This window comes from Equus przewalskii, chromosome 16 (genome assembly GCF_037783145.1).
Source record: "Equus przewalskii isolate Varuska chromosome 16, EquPr2, whole genome shotgun sequence".
NCBI lineage: Eukaryota > Metazoa > Chordata > Mammalia > Perissodactyla > Equidae > Equus > Equus przewalskii.
In genome coordinates, this window is record NC_091846.1 from 424,130 (window position 1) to 447,977 (window position 23,848).

Consider the following 23,848-nt stretch of genomic DNA (forward strand, 5'->3'; position numbering starts at 1 on the left):
AATAACACACTGGGTTAAGGAAAGTACCCTCCTTTCTCACATGCTGCTGATGGGAGTGTGAATTGATAGGACCTAGAGAAGGCAATTTGGTTAGAGCTGATTAAATTTTTCAAAATAGATTTACTTAGTTATAACTGACATAAATAAACTGCGTATTTAAAGTGTATAATTTGATGAATTCTGATGTAAATTTTCCCAGTTTGCCGTTTGTGTTTTGATGTTGCTTATCATCTTTTTATCGTGCAGATTTTTTAATGCAGCCAAATTTTTTAATCTTTGGGCTGCTTCTTTTCGTTTTGTATTGTTTTGTCTTTTTTATCATGCCTAGAAATACCTTTCCTATTCAGACATTATGCTTTTGCAAAATTTCCCCTGACTTATTTCTTTAACTAGTTTTATGGTTTCATGTTCACATTTAAATTTCCATCCAATTGGAATCTATACTGGTATAAGATAGGAAGTATGGAACCAACTTTATTCTTTTCCAGGTGGCTACTTTTACCAGCACCATTTATTGAATGTCTTCTTTTCCTCCGATTGACTTGAAATGCCATCTTTTTCATCTACTAAATTCCCACATATTTTAGGATCTGTTGCTGGACCACCTCTTCTGTTCTGTTGATCTGTCTGTTATAATTATCGTCATTCTATAAAGCGCTTTGCTATTGGATAGGTCTACTCCATTACTATTGCTCTTTTTCAGTTTGTTCATCTAATTCAGAGCAATTTCACCAGATAAGCATATGTTAAAATATTATTTTGAAATGTATATCTTGTCGTATGTTCTGCAATATTAATTATTTAAATGTATACTTGAAACTTCACTGAGTTTGAAAAGGACTACTCCTTTTCTTAAATGGCTCCTTTACATTGGTAGAAATAGAGGCTATTTCCAAAATATCTCAAGGACTTGTAATTTATATAAAACTGGATTTTATTTACGTGCAACTTTTTTTTTTCCCAAAGATTTTATTTTTCCTTTTTCTCCCCAAAGACCCCTGGTACATAGTTGTGTATTTTTAGTTGTGGGTCCTTCTAGTTGTGGCATGTGGGACGCCGCCTCAGCATGGCTTGATGAGTGGTGCCACGTCCACGCCCAGGATCCAAACCAGCAAAACCCTGGGCCGCCAATACGGAGTGTGCGAACTTAACCAGTCGGCCACAGGGCTGGCCCCTACCTTCAACTTTTTAAAGAAGACTCTTTAAATTATATTCAAATAATAGTAATAACAGCATCTTTCATTCTCTTTTTTTTACATTTTGTTCATATCCTGGTGTAAAAATATATTCATTTAGTTACTTTAAAGCTTTTGAAATTTTTTTCAGTTTTCTCATTTTTTAAATATTGCTATAAAGCAGTATAAAAGACTGGAATAATTTATTTCAAACTATCAGCTTATTTTAGGGCTGATTTACACACTATGATACTGCTAATTATAAAATCTTGGGCAAGTCACTTCTATGGTCCTCTGTTTCCTCTTGTGTAACATGAGGAGTGTTTAAAATTTCATGATTTTAAGAAGAAAGATTAAGATCTTTGATGTATTTATTGCTGGTAATCTCTCCAGCTCTTGGATTCCATAGCTATAAAGTGAAGGCATCGAATTTAAATGATCTTAAATATCTCCTTTTCTCAATGCTCTGCAGTAAGCAATTGCTTGAATATTGAGAAGTCAATGACTAGGAAGTATGTTTGCTTAACTGTTCATTTTATTCTGTATTTTCTCTTACCTTATAATTTTCCCTTCTAAGCAGCCTCTTTCAGCATTCTCTGAATGGATCGAAGAATTCCAACATAAACATTTGACTAAAAGAAAACTTAAATCATCTGAGCTGGAAGTTTTTGAAGATTGTGAAGAGGTTTGCTTAGATTCCCCACTACCGGAAAAACCTTTATCACTCTTCAAATGTGGAGGTGTGGAAAAGCCATTGGATTTAAGTCAGATGGATTCATTTAAACAAACAAGAATCAAATCAACGTCTACAAAAAGCATTTCACAAAAAATGGCTGTTTCCAGCAGTTTTGCTGCCCCTCCCCCAATCTGTTTGCCACGTGCTGCACCTGTTCATTTTACTTCCCTCTGTCCTCCCACCTTACCTCCTCAGAACTCTCTCTCTGATTCTCTTGCTAGTCCCAAACAGCTTGGTCCATCTCCGAATGACCAAGGCCTTGAGACTCGCACTTGCACTGACGTTTCCTTTGAGTCGCGTCCTCTTCCTAGACTGTCTTCCCAGAACCTAACTTTTGGATCCCTTGCTGGTTCTGCTTTTTCAGGTGCCTTGTTTAGCTCCAAACAGTTTGATCTACCTAAAACTGATCCAAGGCACCAGATCCGCCGTCGTGCTAGCATTTCCCTTGAGTTGGACCCTCCCCTGCAGCAGAGTCCTTTTTCCTCTTCTCCTATATTAATCTTTCACGATCTTTCTGATTCCTCTCCTATTCATTTACAAAATACCCCTGCTCCTTTGAGCGCCAGTTCCAAGCTTCCAAGAGGTCTATTTGACCTTGCTCACAATGAATTGGGGGCTTCTCCGTCAAATGTTTCTGCCAGAGCTGCACCATCAGATTCTCTGCAACGTGAATCTTGGCCTACTTCAAGTCATGAAAGTTCTTTTGAAACAGAAAGTGATGAAACCTCGGGAGTTCTGGCGAGTAGGTTTTTAAAAAAGATGGCAAAATCTAAAATAAACAGAAGTGACTTTCCTGCAGTGTTTCTGGCACAAGAAAACAAGGCCAAAATATTCAGCAGACGAAGCCAGAGGAGTTTTGTGCCCTGGAATGAACTCTTCAGTCTGCAAACTGAGGTATGTGTCTTATTTCTCAAGTCTATGGCTACTTAGCTTCATAATTTTGAAGACTGCTACTCAAAGTACCTGGTCATTGAGCTGGGACTTCTGCCAGAATGTAAATGAACACGCTGCTTCCTTCATTGAGAAAATCCAGCTTAAAAAAAGTCAGTTGAACAAAAGTGTTCTTGATGATGACTGGTATTTATCTATCTATTTTTCACTGTTGGGCCAGAATATCATACTTGTGAATGTTAATATTCCTCAGTTAAAAATTAGCATCCCTGAATGGGTCAGAGGTCCAGGTTCGAGAACTGATGAATTGCAATTCCTGTAAATTTCCCATTGTGAAGTAAAGCACAAGTGCTGTAAGTAGACTCTAAATATTTTGACATAAGGTCTGGGAATATTACTCAACATGTAAGATTGTGTTAGAACTTCTTATTCCATTTGTGAAGTTAATAAACACCCTATAAATTTAGTTCCTGCACTAGTACTAAGACCCAGTCTCACATCTGTAATTATTTGTTTTGATGTAAAGTTGTTTAGTAAAGTGCAAAAGCAACTTGATTTAGTATAAGACTAAGTTTGAGTCCCAGCCCTACCACTTTGTGATTTGGTGTGTAGGGGAGGAGGACATTTCCTCTCCCCAAATGGGGGTTCGTCTGGCCGGAGAACGAATTAAATTCACATGAGACAGAATAGCAAGAGAAAATTAAACAAAGCTTTATGAGGAACCATGGCCCGGGGCCTTTCTTCCCGAAGGAAGAAAGGGCACCGAAGAAGTGGGGTGCACAGAGTGGTTATATAGCCCCCAAACGGGGTGTTTCACATGTGATTGAAACGTCCCTCCCACAATAGTCACAAGATTGCCCTGTCGGCACAGTGCTTGATGGACACAGCAGGTAATGGTCTGCTATCTCGGTGGGCGTAGCAGGAGGCAAGTCTGTGTCCAGAGCTGGGCCGTCACAGGTGAGCGCAGCAATCAGTTCCTAGCCTAAGGAAAGATGCTTAATCCTTAAGGAATGCCAAAGTTGGGAGGGGGAGGGAAGTCAGTTACAGGAGGTTACCAGACTAGCACAATAAAATGCAGATTTTAAGTCATTGCCTTTGGTATTGATTAAGAGTTTTTAGAGAGAAGGTCATCTCCTTTCTTCTTCCTGGTACAGAGAGGAAGGCAGCTTTTACAGATAGAGATTTACCTTACAAATGTAAATGTGTCCTAAGGAAGGGCAAGTTCCATTCCTCAGAGCCTCCTTCCCTGTCCCAGTTTATCAAAAGCAATCAGCCTCAAATAATCCTGATGCCAAAGAGACATATCTTGGGGTGGCCAATTCCAGGTCCCCACAGGTGGAAATCAGATAACCTTTCTGAGTCTCAGTTTCCTCATCCATGTAATGGGAGTGATAATAGTGTCTGCCTCATAGAGTAGTTTTGAGGTTTAAACATGATAATAATAGTTGCCCAGCTTCTGTTACCTGAAAGAATGTACATAAAAGCAGTGTCGGGAGCAGTATAGCAGATACCTTGGACTCTGGAGTCAGACTGTTGAGGCTTAAATCCTGACTGTGCTGCTTGTTAGCTGTGTGACTTTGGACAAGGTGCTTAATATTTCTGTTCCTCAGTGTCCTTATCTACAAAGTGGGTATAGTAATAATACCTCAACAAGAGGTAACTGAAAAGATAAAAAGGCAGCTCATGGTACTAGTTCAATACTGGTTGGTACATATTCTCACTGCTGTTGTTTTTTCAATCATTGCCATAGGTCCTTTAACCTCTGCACCTGCCTATGACATCACCCTCCTTTCTGCTCCCTGTATCAATTCCCCTGGGACCTAGAGTCTATTTACTTCGAGGTCAGGATCCTCATTTTTCAGGCGTACCACACTCTCATAAGCATGAGATAAAGATCAACCTTAAAAGCAGTGGTTCTTAGCTGGGGTGGGCAAGGGACAATGAGTACAAGGAAGGTAGTTTTAAAGAGCATGTTCAACATAATTTTATATTGAGTAAAAAATTGTCATTTTCATGTTTCAGATATCATAAGGGCACATTTTTAATGTTGAACAAAAGGAATCATGCTATTCAAAAGTTTGAGAAACATTGCTTCAAAGCATTGCTAGAAGAAAAAATATATATACCTTTTTCAAAAATCTCTACACATGAGCCACTTTTCAGACTTTTTATAAATGGCACCAGATACTTAGTGTCCATAGTCTTTATGGAATTCCCAACAATACTGTGTCACTAGTATATGAAGAACTTTGATTTTACAGTAATAAAATTTTTTTACTGTCTTATTAAGCTGAATTGAAATAATTGGAAACATTCATCACATAACTTTTTGTGTAATGAAATTTCAATAATGTGGCTTAAATTTGTTTTCTTAACTTCAAAGGATGGCTTCTGGAAACTTACGCCAGAACTGGGATTTATATTAAACCTGAATACAAATATTTTAAACAGCTTTCTTGAACAAAAAGGCATTCGCTCTCTAGGTAAGTCACTGTTTTTCTATTCATTAAAGGGCATCCCCTTAATTGTTATAAATTTTTTTGTAAACTAGTGTACTAGTATAACAACTATATGTTACATATGAATGGAATTATATTTGCTAACCATCAAAGGAAATAGGGGACTAGTTTCTAGTCATATCTTTACCGCTAAGTAGAGTATTACCCTTGCAAATTTATTGGCATAAGAAGCAACAACTGCTATTAAAAATTCCAAAATCTTGGTAACTTAACACAAAGATTACTTTCTTGCCCATATCACTGTCAAATATTGCTCAGCAGGGAAGTTCCACTCCATGTAGTCATTTAGAGACCCAAGTTCCTTCCATTTTTATGGCCCTACCATCATCAATAATGTGTCTTTAAAATTACTGTGGTGAAAAGAAAAGAAAAAAAAAGATTACTCTGGCATCATCTCCCTGGTATAGACAGGAGGGAGAGAGACAAAATGTGGCAAGAACTAGTCACAGAACCCCACCCAGATAAAAGGGGACTGGGAACAGTTTCAACGAGCATTTAATTAGTCTCTGCCAGAGCAAGTTATTCAACATCTCTGGACCTGTTTCTTCTTATGACAATAAAGGAGATGGATGGGGAGGTCCTGGACAGCCTCAAACCAGCAGGTGGTTTGAAGGTCAAATGCTAGCCTTAGGTTAAGAGATTTTTAAAAATAAAATAAACATTATTAAACAACTAGCCAGGATTTAGTGAACAGCGGTGTCTAACTCTGCCATCATCTCTAAATTGCCATGGTTTTCATATTTCAGGCTTATTCCAGGGTTAGCAGAGTCTTAGCAGAGTTTAACTTGCACTAGACTAAAAAGGAATGATGAAAATTTGCATGAGGAGGGAGTTCTGGTTCCTGGAATGATAGAAGAGCTTGTATCTGACTCTCCTGCCAGTAACATTTATTAACTCTGGGAGAAAAAATATTTTAAAACCATTCTTTGAAGGCCTGGAATGCAAACAAAAACAAGCAGAAACTGGAGGGGGCACAATTCTTGAAAGAAAGAAAGCAAACTAGGTGAACTCCAAATTTATCCAGCTTTTCACCTGAAGGCGCTTCTCAGTTCATGAGGCACATAGGAGGTTAGAACTGAAACAAAAAGTTTCAATGGGATGAGGACATAAAGGTCAGAGTTAAAGGCTGCCAAAGTGGCTGGAAGTTAAGGCTGAACATCCTAGAAAGGAGGGAGCCACAGAGCAGGGAGCTCTGAAATCTGCATACAAAGTCCCTCAGAGCCTTGGCTCCCCTAACCTGCACACACACAGGGTCTGACTTCAAAGAATCCCAGGAAAAGCAGCAATGGGGAAGCTAAAATGCTGAGCACAGATTTCAGCTGCTGCCAAGTGTTGGGGAGACAGAGTTTGGTTTTCAAATTACAGCAATTAGACTTGATAAATATCTCAGGCTTTCCACTAAAACCCAAAGTGAGTCAAAAGGACAATATCTCATGATCAAGGACTATACCACAGGATAGGCCCACCCTAACAAAGCCTAAAAAAAAGCCTTTAGAGAAACCACCAGAACAAAACTCAACACTCGTTAGAGTAAAACAACCTAATCCAGAGTCTCTAAAAGGTATTGTCTTCAATGTGCAGTATAAAACGAAAGTGTAATAACATATGAAGAAGCAGATGAATATGACATATAAGCAAGCGGCAAAATGGTCTATAGTAGCTGACCTACGGATGACCCTGATGTTGGAATTAGCAGACAAGGACTTTAAAACTGCTATTATAAATATAGGGAAGGGTTTACCAGAAAAGAACAGAGTGGGTGAACAAATGGAAGAATCTCAGCAAATAAATGGAAACTATAAGAACCAAATAAAAACTGTGGAACTGGAAAATACAATATCTTCAATGAAAAGATCATTGGATGGGATTAATAGAATGGACAAAATAGAAAAAAAGATTACTTAACTCAGATTATAATAATATAAAGTGGTGAATAAAAATTATCCAAACTGAAGTGTAAAAATAAAAAATAGAATGAAAAAAGAAGATAATCCCAGACATGTGGAATGATATCATATGTTTAACATTTGTGAAATGGGGTCCCAGAGGATGAAGGGTAGATAGAAAAATATTTGAAAAAATAATAACTGAATTTTTTCTAAAATTGATGAAAGATATTAACTTACAGATCCAAGAAACAGCAGAAATCTAGTCAGGATAAATACAAAAAGGACTGTATTTGAGTAGACCAGAGTCAAACTGCTGAAAACCACAGATAAATCTTAAAAGTAGCCAGAGAAAAAGGACACTTACAGTCAGGAGAACATATTTAAGAATTTTATATTATTTCACATCAGAAATAATGGAAGCTAAAAGATAATGGAATAATATCTTTAAAGTACTGAAAGAAAAAAGCCTGTGAACTAAGAATTCTATATCCAGCAGAAAGGATCCTTTAAAAATAAAGGAAACTAACAAAAGATAGACAAACAGAAGCTGCTACAAGATCGAAGGATACAAGGTCAAAATACAAAAATCAATTTTAATTCCATATGCTAGCCACAAATAATTGAAAAATGCAATTTTGAAATACTATTTACAATGGTATTAAAAGCATCAAATACTTAACAATAAATTTAAGAAAGATGTGCAAGATTTCTAAAATGAAAAGTACAAAACATTGTTAAGAGAATTTCTAAAGAGCTAAATAAATGGAGAATTTTCCAATGTAATGGGCTTGGAAAACTCAATAATGTTAAGATGACAGCTCTCCCCAAACTGATCTATAGATTCATTGCTGTGAACAACTATGCCCATAAATTTGATAACCTAGATAAATGGACTGATTCCTTGAAAGACAGTATCTGCCAAAACTCACACAAGAAGAAATACATAATCTGAATGGGCCTATATTAATTAAGGAAATTGAATAAATAATTAATAAGCTTTCAAAACAGAAAGCACCAGGCCCAGCTGCATTTATGGGTAAACTCTACCAAACATTTAAAGAAGAAATTATACCAAGTCTCCATGATGTCTTTCAGAGGATAGAAGCACAAGGAATGCTTCCTAACTCATTCTACGAGGCCAGCATTGCCCTAATACCAAAACCAGACAAAGACATTTCAAGAGAAGAAAACCACACACCAATATCTCTCAGGAACATACATACGAAAATCCTTAACAAAATGTTAGCAACTTGAATCCAAAAAGTATATAAAGTGGGATTTATCCCAGGTGTACAAGGCTGGTTCAACATTTGAAAATCATTTAATGTAATCCATTACATCAACAAACTAAAAAAGAAAAATCACATGATCATATCAATAGATGCAGGGAAAGCATTTGAGAAGATCCAATACCCATTCATGATAAAAAAAAAAAAAAGCTTTCAGTAAACTATGAATACAAGAGAACCTCCTCAACTTGATAAAGACTATCTACAAAAAACCTACAGCTAATATTACATTTAATGGTGAGAAACTCGAAACTTTCCCACTAAGATCAGGCACAAGGCGAGGATTTCCCAACTCTGACAACTCATTTTTAATATTGTACTGGAATTCTTTGCTAATGCAATAAGGCAAGAAAAGGAAATAAAAGGTATACAGATTGGAAGGAAGAAATAAAAACTGTCCTCGTTCATAGAGGACATGATTGCCTATGTAAAAAATCCAAAAGAATTGACAAAAAAACTCCTAGAACTAATAAGCAATATACCAAGGTTGCAGGATACAAGATTAATATACAAATGTCAATTGCTTTCCTATATATCAACAAAGATACTGTGTTTTGAAATGAAAAACCCAATATTATTTACATTAATACCCCCTGAAATGAATTACTTAGGTATAAAGGTAAGAAAATATGTACAAGATCTATATGAGGAAAGCTACAAATCTCTGATGAATGAAATCAAAGAAGAACTAAATAAATGGAGAGATATTTCATGTTGATGGATGGGAAGTCTCAATATTGTCAAGATGTCAGTTCTTCCCAACTTGATCTGCAAATTCAGTGTAATCCTAATCAAAATCTCAGCAAGCAATCTTATGGATATGGAAAAACTGATGCTAAAGTTTGTATGGAGAGGCAGAAGACGCAGAATAGCCGACACAATATTGAAGAAGAAGAACAAAGTTGGAGGACTGATGCTACCTGACTTCAAGACCTACTGTAAAGCTACAGTAATCAAGACAGTGTGGTCTTGGTGACTGTATAGACAAATAGATCAATGAAACAGAATAGAGAGCCCAGAAGTAGATTCACTGTAATCCCAGGGGACATTTTTATACAAATTGATAAGCTGATTCTAAAATTTATGTGAAAATGCAGTAGGACCTAGAATAGCCAAGATAACATTGTGGTAGAAGAAGAGAGTTGGAGTGCATAAATTACCTGAATTTAAGATTATAAATCTACAGGATGCCCACTCTTACCACTTTTATTCGACATAGTATTGGAAGTCCTAGCCAGAGCATTTATGCAAGAAAAAGAAGTAAAAGACATCCACATCGAAAAGGAACAAGTAAAACTGTCACTATCTGCAGATGACAGGATAATATATATAAAAACCCTAAACACTCCACCAAAAAACTGTTAGAACTAATAAACGAATTCAGGATAGTTGCAGGATACAAAATCACTACACAAAAATTGGTTGTGTTTCTATACCCTAGTAATGAACCACCAGAAAAAGAAATTAAGAAAACAATCCCATTTACAATTTCATCAAAAAGAGTAAAATACCTAGAAATAAATTTAACCAAGGAGGTGAAAGACTTATACACTGAAACTATAAGACATTGATGAAAGAAACTGAAGGAGACACAAGTAAATGGATAGATACTCCATGCTCGTGGATTGGAAGACCCAATATTGTTAAAATGTCCATACTACCCAAAGCCATCTACAGATTCAATGCAATCCATATCACAATTCCAATGGCATTTTTCACAGAACTAGAACAAACAATCCTAAAAATGGTATGGAAACACACAAGAAAAGAAAACAAAAAAACCTCAAAGAAGTCAGGTTTTTTAAAAGATTAATAAAAATGTCAAATCTGTTTCATGAGTGAACAAAAAAAAGGGAGAAAGAAGGCGTTATAAACAATGCTAAGAATAAAAGCTGGTACTTAATTACAGATGGTAGAGAGATTTAAAAGATAAGAAGATTTTATGAACAACTTTATGACAATAAATTTTAAAACTTAGATGAATTCCTATAAAAATATGATTTACCAAATTCAACTCATGAAGAAATAGAAAGCCTGACTAATTCTATAGTCATTAAAGAAATTGTAGGGGCTGGCCCCATGGCCGAGTGGTTAAGTTTGGCGCACTCCACTTTGGCAGCCCGGGTTCAGTTCCAGGGTGTGGACCTAAACCACTCATTGGTGGCCATGCTGTGGCAGCGACCCACATACAAAACAGAGGAAGATTGGCACAGATGTTAGCTCAGGGCCAATCTTTCTCAACAACAACAACAACAACAAAAAGAAATTGGATTAGTAGTTTAAAATCCACAAAGAAACACCAGGGTAAGATAGTTTTACCCCATGTTCTACCAAACATTCATGGAACAGATAATTCCAATCTAACACAAAATATTGCAGAGTTTAGGAAAAATAGGAGAATACTGAACAGTATGTTTTACTAGCATAATTTGTTAACAAAGTATGACAAGGATTACAATAGCATCAAAAAGAATAAAATACTTAGAAATAAATTTAGCAAAAGATATGCAAGACTTGTACCTGAAAACTGTAAAACATTATTGAAAGAAATTTTAAAAGATCTAAGTAAATGGAAAGCCATCCCATGTTCATGAATTGGAAGCCTTAATATTGTTAAGATGACAACATTCTCGAAAATGATCTACACATTCACTGCAATCCCTATCAAAATCTCAGATTACTGTTTTGCAGAAATTGACAAGCTGATCTTAAAATTCACATGGAAATGTAGAGACACAGAATAGCCAAAACAATTATGAAAAAGAGGAAAAAAATAGGACTCACATTTCTCTATTTCAAAACTTACAGTAAAGCTGCAGAATCAAAATAATGTGGTAATGGCATAGTGACAGATACGTAAATCAATGGAATACAATTGATAGTCCAGAAATAAACCCCTGTGTTTACAGTCCATTGTGTTTTGACGAGGATGCCAAGACAATTCAATGGGGAAAGACCAGTCTTCTCAACAAACAGCTGGTGCTGGGACAACTGGATGTCTGCATGCAAAAGAATGAGTTTGGATCCCTTCCTTTCAACTGTAAGAGTTTAAACTATAAAACTCTTAGAAGAAAACAGGAGTAAATTTTCAAGACTTGTGATTAGGCAGTGGTCTCTTATATGACATCAAAGCACAAGCAACAAAAGACAAATTCAACTTGATCAAAATGAAAAATTTTGTAATATATCTCAATTATTCCTCAATAAAATAATTAAAAATTTTGTGCTGTAATTGAAAAATGAAAAGACGAGACACAGAACAGGAGAAAATATTTGTAAATCATATATCTGATAAGGGACTGGTATCCAGAATATATAAAGAACCTTTGACTTAATAATGAAAAGACAAATAACCCAATTAAAAAATAGGCAAAGGATTTGAATAGACAGTTTCATATACAAATGGCTAATAAGGACATGAAAAGATGCTCAGCCTCATTAGTCATCAGGGAAATGCAAATAAAGACTACAGTGAAATACTACTTCATACCCACTAGGGTGGCTATAATTTTAAAAAATACCAATCAGTGATGAAAAGATGGACTTTTCATCTGGATGGATGGTACTAGAACTACTAGGCAATAAGGAAAAAAGTACAGTTTACCTCAAACTGTACCTCACACCATACTCAAAAATCAATTACAAATAGATTGAAAACTTCAGTGGGAAAGGCAAACTACAAAACTTTTACAAGAAAATACAGGAAAGTATCTTTATGATTTTAGGATAGGCAGGATTTTTTTAAACTTTTTATTTTGAAATAATTTTAACCTTGGAGAAAAATTGCAAATATAGTACAAAGAATTCGCATATACCCTTCACCCAAATTCCCCAGATGTTAACATTGAAACATTTGATTTGTCATTCAGGAAGGAATTTCTTAATCCCCCCCTAAAAAACACAAGCCATAAAGCAAAGGATTATAGACTGCATTAACATCAACAATGCCTTTACATTAAAAATAAGTAAATAAATAAATGAATAAAATTTAAAATGTGGAAAAGACATACCACAAACTAGGATAAAATATTTTCAACACCGGTAAACAATCTATAAACAAGGTACAAATCTTGTGGTGGAACTGGGTGATACACACAAACATCAGGATCCATGGTGGTTTCTAACAAGGAGCAGAAGAGAACAGGATTGAGACACAGCTCCCAGTCACTTCCAAGGTAATGATTATGTTCTGTTTCTTAAAATGGGTAGTTGGATACCACCTTACACCCAAACAGAAAATAATAAGTGTTGGTGAGAATGTGGAGAAATTGGAACCCTTGTTTACTGTTGGTAGGAATGTAAATTCGTTCAACTGCTATGGAAAACAGTATGGCAATTCATGAAAAAATTAAAAATAGAACTACCATATGATTCAGCAATTCCATTTCTGGTAATATACCCAAAATAATTGAAAGCAGGGACTCAAAGAGATATTTGTACACACATGTTCATAGCAGCATTATTTGCAATAGCCAAAAAGTGAAAGCAACCCAGATGTTCCTCGATGGATGAATGGATAAAGAAACTGGGATATATACATACAGTGGAATATTATTCAGCCTTGAAAAGGAAGGAAATTCTGACACACACTGTAACATGCGTGAACCTCAAAAACATTATGCTAAGTGGGGCTGGCCCTGTGGCGGAGTGGTTAAGTTCGCGCACTCCACTGCAGGCGGCCCAGTGTTTCGTTGGTTTGAATCCTGGGCGCGGACATGGCACTGCTCATCAGACCACGCTGAGGCAGCGTCCCACATGCCATAACTAGAAGAACCCACAACGAAGAATACACAACTATGTACCGGGGGGCGTTGGGGAGAAAAAGGAAAAAATAAAATCTTTAAAAAAAAAACAAAAAAAAAACCATTATGCTAAGTGAAATAAGCAAGTCACAAAAGGACAAATACTGTATGATTCCACTTATATAAAGTACAAAGAATAGTCAAATTCATAGAGACAGAAAGTGGAATGGCAGTTGCCAGGGGCTGGGGGGGAGTAGGGAATGGGGAGTTAGTGTTTAATGGGGACAGAGTTTCAGTTTTACAAGATGAAAACAGTTCTAGAGAAAGATGGTGGTGATGGTAGCACAACAATGTGAATATACTTGATAGCACTGAAATGTACACTTAAAATGGTTAAAATGGTAAATTTTATGTTATGTCTATGTACTACAATTTTAAAAAATAAAAAATGGGTAGTTCATACTTGGGTGTTTGTTATATTATTTCTACCTTACAGATATCTTATTGTTTGTTGTATCTACTCAATATTTAATTTTTAAAAAATTTACGTGTATACTTGGGAAGATTTGAGATACAGTTTTGAGAAAGAAACATCAGGCTTTGGTGATGGCTTGGATGTGGGCAGTTGAAGGAGAAGGAGGGTTTTCAAGATTGAGCATGGGAAGGGAAAATATCAGCTGTAGACTGAGCCTAGAAACACACTGATAGAGTTATGTTTCAGACATTTAAAGTTTGAGATGCCCTGTAGATGTTGAAAAGAAGCACTTGGTTATGTGAGGGTAGATCTCAGGAGGAGGTAAGAATTTAGGGGGGAAAGACTTTGGGGTAACTATCAGTATCTAAAGCCATGGACCATGGGCTCGTATGAGACCACCTAAAGAAAGAGGATAGCTAGAGCAGAGAAGAGGGCTTAGGGCCATCTGTGGTCACACCAGTATTTAGTGGACAGACAGAACAGGAACCAGCAAAGAGACTGAGAAGGAATGGCTAGAGAAATAAGAGGAATACAGGGGAGCATGTGTCGCAGGTGCCAAAAGGTAAAATGTCTTTATGGGTGTGCCTTTTCTGTGGGTTTCACTGTGCTACTCTGCCTATCTCCATATATCCATGTTACTCTCTGTATGTGTGTGCTTTTTGGCTTCTTTCTTCTATGTGCAATCTCAAGATGTCTGATTTTCTTCTCTCACTTGTTTTTATATCTCTCTATCCAACTTACTTTCTCTTTTATCCTCTTTGTTTCTCTTTTATCTTTCCTTCTCCTTCTGGATTTATTTTCTAAATGACTTCGATATACTGTTGTTAAATAACAAAAATTTGACCAACTAAATTTTAAAGGTCTAATTGGCTTTACTGAGTAATTGGTGAATCGGGCAGTACCCTATTTGGCAAGCAGAGAGGAAATCCGAAGAGCTACAGAAAGGGAAAGGGTTTTAAAGGCAGGACAAGGAAGTCATAAACAGAAAAAAAGATGAGGTCACCTTTCTTTGGGACAAAAGTGTCTATTAGGGAATTACTTCATCTTCCTTTGCCGAATGGCCCAGGTGACAGATTACCTCATTGGTGTTGACCAGCAAATTCCAGACTGACCAGTTAAGATTCCTTTCCTGGAGAAGGTTGAAACTGTGGTTAGATTAGGTGTTAAGGCTTAGTTTGGTGATGTGGCCTAGCATAAGTGACTCCATTTTGTCTGTACTTTTCTTTTTAAGACTGTTTAGATATTTTATAATTTTATTATTTTTGATAATCTTAAATAGAGTTATATGTTGCTTATTAATATCATTTAAAATCTTTTTTTTAATTTTTTAGATGATTTTTAATTCTTTTTTTTAATTTTTGGATGTACATCATAATATATTTCGAATTCTGTGTAGATTACATCATGTTCACCACCCGAAAACTAATTATAGTGCATCCCCTCACATGTGAGCCTAATCACCCCTTTTGCCCTTCTCCATCCCCCCTTCCCCTATGGTAACCACCAATCCAATCTCCAATGCTATGTGTTTGTTCGTCGTTGTTTTTATCTTCTACTTATGAGTGAGATCATATGGAATTTGACTTTCTCCCTCTGACTTATTTCACTCAGCATAATACTGTCAAGGTCCATCCATGTTGTCACAAATGGCCAGATTTCATCATTTCCTTTTTTTTTCTTTTTTTTTATTAATGTTATGATAGATTACAAGCTTGTGAGATTTCAGTTGTACATTTTTGTTAGTCATGTTGTGGGTACACCACTTCCCCCTCCGTACCCTCCCCCCACCCCCCCTTTTCCCTGGTAACCACCGATCAGATCTCCTTATCAATATACTAATTTCCACCTATGAGTGGAGTCATATAGAGTTCGTCTTTCTCTGACTGGCTTATTTTGCTTAACATAATACCCTCGAGGTCCATCCACGTTGTTGTGAATGGGCCAATTTTGTCTTTTTTAATGGCTGAGTAGTATTCCATTGTGTATATATACCACATCTTCTTTATCCAGTCATCAGTTTCTGGGCATGTAGGCTGGTTCCACGTCTTGGCTATTGTAAATAATGCTGCGATGAACATAGGGGTGCAACGGACTCTTGAGATTTCTGATATCAGGTTCTTAGGATAGATACCCAGTAATGGGATGGCTGGGTGATAGGGTATTTCTATTTTTAACTTTTTGAGAAATCTCCATACTGTTTTCCATAGTGGCTGTACCAGTTTGCATTCCCACCAACAGTGTATGAGGGTTCCTTTTTCTCCACAACCTCTCCAACATTTGTCACTCTTGGTTTTGGATGTTTTTGCCAATCTAACGGGTGTAAGGTGATATCTTAGTGTAGTTTTGATTTGCATTTCCATGATGGTTAGCGATGATGAACATCTTTTCATGTGTCTATTGGCCATATTCATATCTGCTTTTGAGAAATGTCTGTTCATGTGCTCTGCCCATTTTTTGATCGGGTTGTTTGTTTTTTTGTTGTTAAGCAGTGTGAGTTCTTTGTATATTATGGAGATTAACCCTTTGTCGGATAAGTGGCTTGTGAATATTTTTTCCCAATTAGTGGGCTGTTTTTTTGTTTCAATCCTGTTTTCCCTTGCCTTGAAGAAGCTCTTTAGTCTGATGAAGTCCCATTTGTTTATTCTTTCTATTGTTTCCCTCAACTGAGGAGTTACAGTGTCCGAAAAGATTCTTTTGAAACTGATGTCAAAGAGTGTACTGCCTATATTCTCTTCCAAAAGACTTATTGTCTCAGGCCTAATCTTTAGGTCTTTGATCCAGTTTGAGTTTATTTTGGTGTGTGGTGAAAAAGACTGGTCAATTTTCAATCTTTTGCATGTGGCTGTCCAGTTTTCCCAGCACCATTTGTTGAAGAGACTTTCTTTTCTCCATTGTAGGCCCTCTGCTCCTTTGTCGAAGATTAGCTGTCCATAGATGTGTGGTTTTTATCTCTGGGCTTTCAATTCTGTTCCATTGATCTGTGGACCTGTTTTTGTACCAGTACCATGCTGTTTTGATCACTGTAGCTTTGTAGTATGTTTTGAAATCGGGGATTGTGATTCTGCCGGCTTTGTTTTTCTTGCTCAGGATTGCTTTAGCAATTCGCGGTCTTTTGTTGCCCCATATGAATTTTAGGATTGTTTGTTCAATATCTGTGAAGAATGTTCTTGGGATTCTGATTGGGATAGCATTGAATCTGTAGATTGCTTTAGGTAGTATGGACATTTTAACTATGTTTATTCTTCCAATCCATGTGCAAGGAATGTCTTTCCATCTCTTTATGTCATCGTCAATTTCTTTCAAGAAAGTCTTGTAGTTTTCATTGTATAGATCCTTCACTTCCTTGGTTAAGAGGATTTCATCATTTCTTATGGCTGAGTAGTAGTCCATCGTGTATAAATACCACATCTTCTTTATCCATTCATCCCTTGATGGGCACCTAGGTTGCTTCCATGTCTTGGCTATTGTGTATACTGCAGCAATGAACATGAGGCTGCAAGTATCTTTATGCCTTTGTGTTTTCAAGTTCTTTGGATAAATACCCAGCAGTGGGATAGCTGGATCATATGGTAGATCTATCCTTAATTTTCTGAGGATACTCCACACTGCTTTCCATAGTGATTGCACCAGTTTGCACTCCCACCAGCAGTGTACGAGGGTTCCCTTCTCTCCATATCCTCTCCAACATTTGTTGTTTCCTGTCTTGTTAATTATAGCCATTCTGACCGGAGTGAAGTTCATTTAAAATCTTAGTCTAAGATTTATATGTAACACTAAAAAAAACACAGAAGAACCCACTAAATTAAACTGTCTCCATTTTTTCTTTTGTCTTTGTTGATTTTCTTTTGTGGGATAACGGATTGGTTTTGTTTTTAAAAATTTATTCAATTTCCTTTTCCTGTATTAAGAAAATGATATCATTGTATAAGTAGTTTTGGCTATCTCAGCGATTTAAAATTAATGGTGTATGTGCAGTTATGTACATATTATGCACAGGTCCTTCCATCTTTACCCCCAAACCTGTATATTCTTAATTATAAGACAAGGTTTTGTTTTTTTCCAAAAGCATTGTCACCCAGAAAAGGAGAGACATTTGAGCCTTTGTAAAAATTTTATATTGTAAGGTGTTCTCTCAATTACTTTATTTTGAAATACAGAGTGTCAGTTGAGGAGAGCACTCAGCCTGAAATAGCCTTAATTAGTGCTGATTTTGGATACTTAGAGAAGTTATCTGACAGAAATCCTAAAAAGGGAAATAAAAGAAATTTAACACAGGTTTGTTAAGTGTTTCTTGGAAAATGAATTGAAAACTGCAAGCACTGAATATTGTTTAATGAGCCTGTTGATCACTTTCAAAAGCAATGTGTGATCAGAATAGCGTTTACCTTTGAAAAGCTGGACTGGTGGAGGTAGGGAAATGGGCTGGAGGACATATATAAGAGGGGCTTCAACTTTATAGTAATTTGTTTCTTTTAGAGAAAAGAGAGAAATTTGAAGCAAATGTGGGAAAGTGTTAAAAGTTGACAAGCTACGTGGTGATAGTGATGTTCATCATATTGTTCACTCTACTTTCCTGTGTGCTGAAAATATTTCATAATCAAAACAACATTGTGGCTATGTTGTAGTGATGGAAACAGTGCTATGTATCAATCATAGATGGAAATAAAGATAATTATTTTCCCGGGAAACTATCAGATGACTCATTATGGCTCTAAATACGATGAATGGCCAGTCCCGGTGGCCCAGTGGTTAACTTTGGTGTGCTCCACTTCACTGGCCTGGGTTCCGTTCCCAGGCACAGACCTACACCACTTGTCCATCAGTGGCCATGCTGTGGTGGTGGATCACATACAAAACAGAGGACGATTGGCAACAGATGTTAGCTCAGGGTGAATCTTCCCCAGAAAAGAAAAATAATAAAGATGATGAAGATTGTAGGGGAGGAAAAATAACTTTCCCTCTACCCTTCTAGGTTCTCAGCTTAGACCCCACCTATAATAAAAGAGATGAGCAAAAGAAAAGCAGACCATTTTACGTCTACACATATGTACGTGTACATATGGGAGCCCCACAAAGATATGAGACTCAAAAGACAGCCAGGCAACTAAGCTAAGGAAAGGGAAAGGGGTCTGGGGCTTCACAGTGGGGTTGGGTTGGGTAGGGGCTCAAGGCAATTCATAAGGTGAGAGGAGGAAATGGTTGGTAAACAAACGTTTGCCCTGCCATGCAGTTAAGTCTCTCAGACGAAACAGTGATCTCTGGTAATAGCCTCCTCCTGGTACAGGCCTCAGTCCCCCTTTCTAATTTCTTTTAGGTGGTTAGTGGGAGGTAAAAAGCTTTTCCTGAGTCTGCTAGGTCTTGATGCCTTCAGCTCAAAATAATCCACATGCCAAAGTGGCTCATTCTGAGGTGGCTTGTTCTGAACCCCCTCAAGATAGAGGTGGAAAGTGTGGTTTCATGAAATGTGAGATTGGGAAAATAACAATATTTGAAATCTAGTTTTTTATGTAAAGTAATTTCAAATATGTACTTGCATTTTAAAAAATGGATTGTTATTTTCTGGGTTTATTAGGCATAAACATTCATTTCAATTTTGGTATTTTGTAATATAGTAAAATATTTGATTTGGATAAATAACACTTAAAATAATCAAAGAGAAAAATTTAGTTGATCTAAAAAAGTTTTATTTCACACTTCATGAAGTGGGCAGTCTCCACTCTCAAGAGGCCAGAGAACTGCAAAGTCAGGGAAGAGGCTGCAGGCTTCTATAGAAAGAGGCGAGCAGGGAATGTCAACGGAGGAAAAAGAAGCACCTGCAAACAAAAGGAGAGCATTTCTTTGGGGTCTTAGAATTGCAGTTCGGGGAACACAGGTTCCACAGCAGCCAGAAAAGTGTCCCCCTGAGGAGTAAAAGTCAGGAGTTTTTATGAGCAAAAAGGAGAAACCAGAACAACCACCTCAGTTATTTGTTAGGGAGAGTCAAGTTATGTGCAGCTCTTTGGCTTACTCAAGGACATCTTGTTACCAGAAAAAGTGTATTTTTGCACAGTCTTTCAGAAAGTCCTTTCTCAGCAAATAACTCCCTTTTGGCAGGTCAACAAGGTCAGCACAGTTTCTTTTTCTTTTCTTTCTTTCTTTCTTTCTTTCTTTTCTTTTTTTTTTTTTTTTTGAGGAAAATTGGCCCTGAGCTAACATCTGTGCCCATCTTCCTCCATTTTTTTAATATGTGGCACACCTGCCACAGCATGGCTTGATAAGGGGTGCATAGGTCCGTGCCTCGCATCTGAACCAGCAAACCCCCAGCTGTTAAAGTGGAGCACATGAACTTAACTGCTACACCACCTGGCCAGCCCCAGTTTCATATTTTTAACAAGATGGAGTCCGGGATACAAAATTGAGTCGCTGTTGTCAACTCATTTCACAGAAACAATGAAGAAGTACTTGGTTTAAGTTGATTGGCTGGGGTTACATATCTGATCTTACTTAGAAAGATCAAGGAGCAAGGAAATAAGTATAGAGCCCACAGTTGGCTTGGCGTTTGGGATGGGCTGAGTGGATATATTGCATTTCTGGTCAATCAGAGCATTTACAGGGACACAAAAATTATCAAAGTTTAGCTTTGCTGACATGGTACCCAGGGGAGGAGTGGCTCCAGCTTGGGCCTAGAAATGTATTTCAACAGTACTAATCAGTAGAACTTATTTAATATACTATAATCAGCCATATCAGTTGTTTGTCTGTTGTATATTTAGGTTTACTCTTCTGAGCTATTTGTAGCAGGAGCCTAGAAACTGAATTTCTTTTAGCATACTTCATGCATCTCTGGCATTAAAAATAGCAAGGGAGGGGAGTTCTGGATATAATTCAGTTTCTTATCCACCATCAGGATAATGTGATAGGCACATGATCCAATCATCCTCCTTTTTAATTTAAATAACAGGCTAATTAAGGACGTTAAAAAGTATAATAGAGTTTTCTGATCTGCTAATGCATTATGGTTCAATAGTATTATACTTCTTTAATAGAACTTTTATAAATGGGCACAGTTTGAGATGCCGAGTTTCCAACAGATGTAAAAAAGTTTTCCACTTTTAGGTACAAAAGGAAGAGAACGTCTTCTGGACTTGATTGCCACGTTTTTGGTACTACAGTTTCTTCGCACCAAGTTGGATCAAGAGGGAATAGTCTTCAAATCACTGATGAAATTGGATGACGCTTCCATTTCCAGGTGGCTTTCATTATAGCATTAAGCAACTCACGTACATTTTCAACCATTTCTTAATGAAACCTTATGAGAAGCTACACAGACTGCTAAGTACAAAGAGAATTTGTTCACAGGGAATATCTTGCCTGCACTTTTCTGTCATAGGCAGGGCTGACACACTATTTTTGCCTCTTGGATTGCACAGGAAACTGGGATGCAGAGCGTTTAAGTGTAGCTTACACTGGTGCCCAGATCTCTGGCTCCTTATTTAGTACTCTTCACTACAGTATATTGATTCTATGTGATTCTGGAAAATCCACAATATGATTGTTGGGACCAGACTAGTTGTTCCCAACAATTGCAGGGCCTGGGACAAGAATACAAATGGAAACCCACATACTGTATGTCTAAGTATTTAAAAGTTATAAATCAAATTAGGAGGCTGTTAAATAAAATATGTTCTGTCAACCTAAAAGGCAAATTCATCTATTTACCCTTAAAATGAGTTTATTCGGGAATAGCCAAAGAATTGCAATTCTAGATGTGCATGCTATGGCAAACCACAGGCAAGTCTGGAAAACAAAGGAGGGGAGCTGCTTTTATAGACAAAAAAAGGAGAGTAGGGAGGGGCTCTACTAAAAGAAAACCCATTGGGGGAAAGGAACAGTTCAGGGTGGCAACAGCTTCTCGTTGGCTGGGCTGTTGCCAGGTGGGGAGAGAAGTCTTCCTTCAGTAGCAGTTATGCTTCCTGTGGGAGACGCAAGTATGGCTGTCTTCCTGCTTGGTGTAATTGATGATGTATGGCGGAGCTGACAGCCCACTGCAGGCCTTCCCAACTCCAATTTAGTTAAGGTCTCTTTTACTAATTTCCACAGTTCTGAAGTCATACCTTGACAAATACAACTTCATAACCACCTAGAAGACCAGGTTCAAATTCAGAATTCTGAGACCACTTGAAGTTTTGATGCAAAAACGTGGCAGTGTGGAGAGAGCCAGTTCTGGGGCCCTGGCCCCCAGCCCTTGGCTGAACCCTGGCACCACAAGTGGTCTGAGTGTATGAATACCCCTTTACCCATCAAAACTCCAGCCATATCCCATGCAAATGGTCACCCCTTGTATGTGTGTGTCTACACACACACACAAACACACACACACACACACATTGCAATTTGCTTATGCTTTTTTAAAAGGCAGGATAAGGAGAAAACTAATAAAATATTATCTATAGGGGAAGGGGGAGGAGACAAGGATGGAGGCCAGGTTTCTCCTAATGTACCTTGTTTTATGGTTTTTACTTTGAAACTATGTAAATATTTTACATAATAAAGATCAGATATCAGAGAATAGAGATTAAACATGTTCAATTATACTATGGAATGCAATCAGCTATATCTGGAATGTGAGGAAATGATGGCAAAAGAAGAAAGAGGGGAGAGGTGGAACCTAAAAATTAAAGGACATATGAACCAAAGGCAATGTGTAGACCTTGTTTGGATCCTGATTTGAATAAAACCCATGTGCTAAAAAAACAAAAAAAAAAAGGACAGTTAGAGAAACTTAAACACTACCTGGATATTTTGTGTTTTAAATAATTATTTAAAACTATTTTTAAGTGTCATGTTTAAGAAAAAGTTCTTATTCCTTAGAGTTACATATTTACAGAGGAAATTAAAATAAATAAGTAGACCTGTTTTTACCCTCTCACAAAGACTGATTAAATTCTCTATTCCCAACAGCATCAAACACAAAATAGGTACCCAGAAAAGAATTAGTTGAGCGTTTTACTAAATGTAATTTATATGTCCATTTTAAAAAAGCAACACCTCCACATTAGTTTGCCAGAGCAACTCTTTGAGAAAGATGGAAATTTATTAAATGAATATCAAGAAAAATGCTTGAGGGGCCAGGCTGGTGGCACAGCAGTTAAGTTCGCACGTTCTGCATTAGTGGCCCAGGGCTCACTGGTTTGGATCCCAGGTACGGACATGGCACCGTTTGTCAAGTCATGCTGTGGCAGGTGTCCCACATATAGAGTAGAGGAAGATGGGCATGGATGTTAGCTCAGGGCCAGTCTTCCTCAGCAAAAAGAGGAGGATTGGCAGCAGATGTTAGCTAAGAGCTAATCGTCTTCAAAAAAAAAAAAAGAAAGGAAGAAAAAATTGCTTCAAAGAACTAGTTGATGGGACTGAAAAGTTAGGATTTGATTTAATAGGCACAACCAAAGAGGCACTTCTATCTAGTTCATTTTCCAACTGACAGCCATTTAGACCAAGTATTAATAACTTTGAACCTACTTTTGAATTGCAGTATCACAAAGTTTTAAACCAATATTTTCAAAAATAAGTATATTCCATCACATTGTTCTTACTATATTACTATTATTGTGAGAGCAAAATGGTTTGTTGACACTTTAATAAATAAAACTATTTTAAGTAATTTTTATTTCCTGTTCCTTGCATATTTAAAACTTTTCTTTCTATTTTTTCTACTTCATGGTGTAATAACATTAATGTAGTAGTATATTACTTGCAGGTGTATGAACACAATTTTCATACTAGGGGAATGGTCAGTCAAAAGTTTGGAGGCCAACTGAATTGAAGGAAGGCGAGTTGAATTAGAATATTTAAAATCAGTTTTGTTGCCTTTAGTAGTTAGTAGACTAATAATGATTGGGAAACATGGGTCTTTGAACCACTTTGGGCATGTTCATGTCATTGTGATAGTCAGCTAACTTTGTTGATTGTCTGCTCTGTACTAGGGACTGTTAAACATGTTAAATTCACCCATTTCGTTAAAGCCCACAACAAACCCATAGGATCTCGCATTATTATCGTAACTGAGGACACTGAGACTTCCAGTGTTGAAGTCAAGCTGCACAATATCACATAGCCAATATTGTGTGATTGCAGTGTCCGCATTTGCACCCAT

General features: G+C 37.1%; 1 protein-coding gene across 9 annotated transcripts in view; it reads left to right on the plus strand.

Moving 5' to 3' along the window:
- The window catches only part of PARP4 (poly(ADP-ribose) polymerase family member 4), a 131,878-nt gene that overhangs the window by 106,841 nt on the left and 1,189 nt on the right, over positions 1-23,848 (plus strand). For 3 of the 9 annotated variants that reach the window (XM_070577758.1, XM_070577762.1, XM_070577759.1), the window contains 3 exons: positions 1,753-2,805; positions 5,186-5,285; positions 20,812-20,944. In XM_070577758.1, coding sequence (XP_070433859.1) covers positions 1,753-2,805; positions 5,186-5,285; positions 20,812-20,944 — 1,286 coding nt within the window. The remainder of the gene's footprint in view (positions 1-1,752; positions 2,806-5,185; positions 5,286-20,811; positions 20,945-23,848) is intronic. The other 6 variants (XM_070577763.1, XM_070577765.1, XM_070577764.1 and 3 more) reach the window with 3 other exon arrangements.